This window comes from Frankliniella occidentalis, unplaced genomic scaffold (genome assembly GCF_000697945.3).
Source record: "Frankliniella occidentalis isolate FOCC.00 unplaced genomic scaffold, Focc_3.1 Scaffold20, whole genome shotgun sequence".
Lineage (NCBI taxonomy): Eukaryota > Metazoa > Arthropoda > Insecta > Thysanoptera > Thripidae > Frankliniella > Frankliniella occidentalis.
This window is the reverse complement of record NW_026267150.1, coordinates 144,473-149,615: the sequence shown is the minus strand read 5'-3', so window position 1 is coordinate 149,615 and position 5,143 is coordinate 144,473. Positions and strand designations below refer to the sequence as shown.

Here is a 5,143-nt window from a genome sequence, read left to right as displayed (position 1 = left end):
CTTGTGTTGCGAATGTCATTCACACACATACAAGTGTGCGACATTCGCACACTTAGGTGTCCGGTGCAAAAATCATTTACACAAAAACGCACAAAAAACAGTAATACAAAACCAAACTTTACCTGCCAGATATCGGACAGTCAATCGTCGAATTTTGAAGATATCCTTTTTATTACTATAACGGATAATAATACACGCATTTTCCTGGTAATTTTCCTAAATGGACGGATTTTTTCGCAGCCTCGGCAGTTTGTGTCTATTACCCCCCTTAAAGCGGAGGCGGCGATGACATTTGATTGCATTGTCTTTACATTACCGAGCACGCGCCGCCTCCCTCCAGAGTGACGGCGTGCTCCCCCCTCCACCCGTCCCCACCTCCTCCCGCACACCAGATGCCTCCTCTGCACAATTTGCATCCTCTTTGCATCCCCGCTTCATTCCACAAACATTCAGTTCACCGCTCCTTGGCTGAGGCGAGCCGACGCGACGCCGCACCCCTCTGCTTCCCCTCCTGTCCTCCCCATTCTAGCGCCAAACTGTCCATCTCTCTCCTTCCTTCCTTGGTGCCCCCACCCCCTCCTCTGCTCCGCTCACCCAGATCCTACCCCCTCTCCCCCTCCCCACCCCCCTATCCCGCGCCGTCCCTTCGACTTGAGCAATCCAGTTGAAAGTTTTCCCCAGATTCTTCTGGCTTGGTCCGGGTTTGTTAAATGGAATGTCCGCGCGGCGTGGCGGGGTAGGGGGGCGGCGGCACTGTGGCTGGGCTCGGCCTGGTGGATCCCGGCGCGGATGCCTTGCTGCTCTAGACACGGGTCGTGTTTCCCACGAGGGAAACTCACAAACCAGAAAAGTTGTTTGGGTGCGCCCGCCAGTGTGCGCCCCCTCCCCCTCCCTCACCCCCGCCTGTCCAGCCGACAGCCTGTTGTGCCGCGGCAGCAGGGGCGCGTCTCAGGCCGCGAGTCTCCGGCAACAGGAAATTAGGACTGCCATCGTCTTGGACGAGTTTCGTCTTTTTCTCGCGACGTCCTTAGAGCGACATCTTTCAAGCAGTACATTTTATTTGTTTCACTCAACTGTTGGATGGTAAGCGTAAAGGGCGTTCAGCGGCATTTCGCTACCATGCACCATAGTCAACTCAGACCTTTTATTTTCTAAATCCGGAGTTGCCACTTTGCCCACCCAGAATTGCCGGAACCATTTCTGTCTGCACTCTAATCGTTTATAAGGACAATTATTTGTTACTAGCACCGGACTTTTGTGTGCATAACTGAGTTCAGATACAGTATTGTGCCAGTAACGATAATCCCTTTAGTTAGTTCATCTGTCTATATGTCTGTGTGTCTGTCTGTCTGTCTGTCTGTCTGTCTGTCTGTCTGTCTGTGTGTATGTCTGTCTGTGTGTCTGTCTGTCTGTCGCTCTCTGTCTCCTCTGTTCCCGCTCTCTGCTGTATCGATTCCCTTACGTAACGTTAGTCGCCCGCCGCGTGCGGTGCGCGGGTGTGCGAGTGAGACGGGGCACATATCCGCTGGTGGGGTGAACGGCGGGGTGACCCTTCCCCCTCCCCCCTTCCCATCACCATCTTTCTCGTCTGTGATTCTAGCCAGGCGCCTAGCCATGCACTTCATCCTAAACGAGAATCAGTTATCTATTGGGTTTCTCGAACTTTGACGGCTCTGAAAAGAGACTTATCAGTATCAGATGGGACACCAACTTACACTATGTGTGATTTTGCTGTTGAACACTTACAAGTCGACTTTCTTGAGTTTAATTGGGCAATGCGAAACACTAATAAAACGAAGTGTTTAATTTTGCCTGTAAATTATGGTGTTGAAGCTCAAGTGTGCATTTTCTGGACACATTGTGGTGTCTAACAAGGTTATACGTCAATTTGTGTTTAAACTGTTGACACTTCCGAAAACTATAGCAGCTGCACACCATATCGTTCCTATTGAATAGCAAAGAACTGTGTGTGCCCAAGTGTGCAGAATTTAAACGTTTCCAAAACATCTAAAATTTGCACACAACTCAAGTGAGAAACTAAGTTAAACATCGTGTTATGTGCAAAAAATCATAACTCACACGATGGTGTGCATATTTTGGTTTTGCGCACCCGTTTTACTAGTGAGAGTGCGCAAACAAACGTAGGCCTATTGACCACTTGTAAGTGTCAACTTGAAGTTGATCACGTATTGCTGCTTACGTAGGTTATTTATTAAAAATGATAGTAAGTCCATCGTAATCGACCGTAACACGGTAAAAATGACTGTACTTTTATGAGGAAAAGGGCATACACTGTTAAAAAAATTGCTGTAAATTTACAGCTGAAATGTGATTAATTTTGTTAGCAGCATATACTGTATTTTTATAGGCCTTACTGTGAAAAAGCAGCGTTAATGAAAATGTCGGAAACAAAGTTTCCGACCAAAAGCAGTTACTTTGTTTTGCTCCTGTAAAAAAAATGTAATAATACGAGTGTCCTGTTTTGGGACGAAATGTGCTGCTAACAAAATTAACTTCTCTTTTCTTGTAAATGTACAGCAAAGTAATACTTACGTAGTAGTTTTTGTTGTGGGCCACTATGGGCCGAATATCACAAGTTCCGAGAGTGTTCAAATGAAAACAACATTTCTGTTACATTACAGGAGTGTCAGTCAGGCAGTAAGTCGTTAGGTGACAGTTATTTTTAACAGTGTATTTGAGAAACTCTCAGATTTTGACGTATTCTCAAAAATTGGCGCAATCCACATTTTTTGAGGAGATTTCCTCAAAATCTGAATTATTTTCAGAAAATGGCGATTCCTGGCTCAAAGTTTTTCCCCTTTCTTTAAAAAAATCGAACATTGTTTATACCGTGAGATTTCACTTACCTGCTCGCGGCATTGTAGTTAGGAACCTCATTCACATTGGGTGTGGAGCGTAAAATTACTACTCAAATAGATTGATAAATACCAGCTTGCTTTGAAGATAGCCAGAGTTTTGGGGTCACTGATCTCGCTTTCCTATGAGAGCAGGATATCTTACTCTAGCATTTATTGTGTGCACTTTTTGCTGACAGTGTGCCGATGCGGTCCATTCTATTTCGACACGCGGTCCTGAACACACAACACAACATTGCGGTTCGGTTCACGCCGCCCCCACAAGTTGTCTGCTGCCCTCCCCCGCATTTGGAGGCTCCACCACGCAACGAACTCGGTGGAATAACAGAGCCAGACGCAGGGGGGGAGGGGTGAGCAGGGGCGCTAGAAATAGTGAGCTTGTCTGCAACGGCATCCTTCACTGCTGCTGTAAAAGCGCCCGCGTCGTTGTTTCGAAAGAAGGGCCAAAGGGGAAGGGCGAGGCCGCGGGCTGAAGAGGGGCGAGGCGAGGGGGTAGGGACGAGGACTCCCCCCCTCTTCGGCGATCGTACCTCGGTAGGTCTGCGACGGTACGTAGGTCGTGGGCCCGCCGCTCAGCAGGACGGCGAATCGGTTGTTGGAGGGGAGGGTGTTGTCGGTGGGCGCGCCGCAGCGAGGTGTCGCCCCGCACCGCGGCACCACCAGCCGCAGCAGCAGCAGCGACACTAGCAGCGGCGCCCGCTCCCACAGCGCCGCCGGTCCGGGCACCCGCATTCTGGAAAACAAAAACAAAAACAAATTACATTTGACGAGAGACAATGTTTGCTGCTAACAGCGCACTGTTCTAACTTTTCGTTTTTAAAAATTTATTTCATTCCGATATTTTGCGATGTTTACAACAAAAGAAGGGCTAAGTTTATGAAATTTTGCTCAAATCTTTACAATAAAGTCTACTGTGCATTCGTTTTTCAATGCAAGAAGTTTGTTTGTGTCGTCTTTGCGAGAAGACGCGGCGGTGCTCCGCCCGACGGCTCGGCTGCTGGAGCGGGAGCGCCTTCGAGGTAGGCCGCGCGGGAACAGCCCTGCGTCGCGGCCGGGCGGCTGCCCACCTCCCGGGCGCCCCACACCTGTCGGGCCCCGCCAGCCGCTCCAGCGGCGGTGCAGCGAGCTGCTATATGAAGCCGCGCGCCATCATTGCGGTTAGCCAGTAAACTGAACAGTTTTCACGCTCCTGGTGCTCCGTTCTCCGTCCCCACCCACGCTCTCACTCTCACCTTATTCCTCGTAATGATCACTTAACGCTAATGCACTGCCGCTACTCTGGTTTCAAGCTCTCGCGGACTTGCTCGGTTCCCGCTTACGCTCACGCTCTCACCTTCCTCGTAACAAACACTGAGCCCCAGCACTGAGCGCTGCGCGCTCCGCCTCTCTCCCGCTCTCTCCCGCTCTGCTGCTGCGGCCCCCTGCTGGCCCCTCCTCGGCGCGTGGGGACCCATACCAGGGGGCCCATATACCCGGGACCCACCCGCGCGACCCACCCGGGCCCGCCGCCGTCCAATTTGCCCTCCTCAAACAAGTAGTCGATGGAGGGAGGCCCGCGGGAGGGAGGCAGAGGGCCCGGCGATAATAACCGCACCAGTCGCAGCCGGGACGCGTGAACAGCGCGCGCGCGCTGCTTCTGGTGGAGGGGCGCCGAATTTGATGCGTGCCGTACGCTCGTGTGTCACTCAAATGTATGCTAAAAAAGAAGAGCAAAGCAGGGGGAGGTGGGAGAAGGGTGAAGGGTGAAGGGCGGCAAGAAACGTGAAGTAGGCACGTTCAGTACTTTCGCCTCCCCTCTGCCTAGTAGACTAAACTAGCACGGGGTGGGACCACGCCGAGCAGGAACACCCCTCAAGGGAAAGCAAGAAAACGCCTGAATCTTAAATCTTGTTATCTCAAATCATTCCCGATATAGATTCTTCCTTGGGCTTCCTCTGTGGTTTGTTCCTAGAATCTACGAACTTCCTTGCAGACCCATCAATAACATCTGCACAGTTGCAAATCAAAATGCCAAAGTCCTTCGCAATTGCAAAGCATTTGCTTTTGTGACTACAAATTGCAACGGAGTTGCAAAGGATTTGGCATTTTGCATTGCGAGGTCGTTTCAACTGTGTGCTCGACTGCCCCACCCCTACAATTTCACGAACGAACAGAGCAGCAAACATTTCGTCTGTGTCCGCCTTCCTCGAATAACAAAGGTATGAGCTGCTGCTAGCCCACCAGTGGTCCAATAAAATGAACGGAACTGCGCATTTTCTGTGGTGTAA

General features: G+C 50.6%; 1 protein-coding gene across 2 annotated transcripts in view; it reads right to left on the bottom strand.

Moving 5' to 3' along the window:
* The window catches only part of LOC113206127 (spondin-1-like), a 32,954-nt gene extending 28,638 nt beyond the window's left edge, over positions 1 to 4,316 (bottom strand). The window contains exons 1-2 of one of the 2 annotated variants that reach the window (XM_052264530.1): positions 4,210 to 4,316; positions 3,407 to 3,609 (exon numbers count right to left, since the gene is read on the bottom strand). In XM_052264530.1, the coding sequence (XP_052120490.1) occupies positions 3,407 to 3,608 (202 nt within the window). In that variant the 5' untranslated portion in view covers position 3,609; positions 4,210 to 4,316. Of the gene's footprint in view, positions 1 to 3,406; positions 3,610 to 4,108 lie in introns of both variants that reach the window. The other variant, XM_052264529.1, reaches the window with a different exon arrangement.
* Between the last annotated feature and the right edge of the window lie 827 nt (positions 4,317 to 5,143).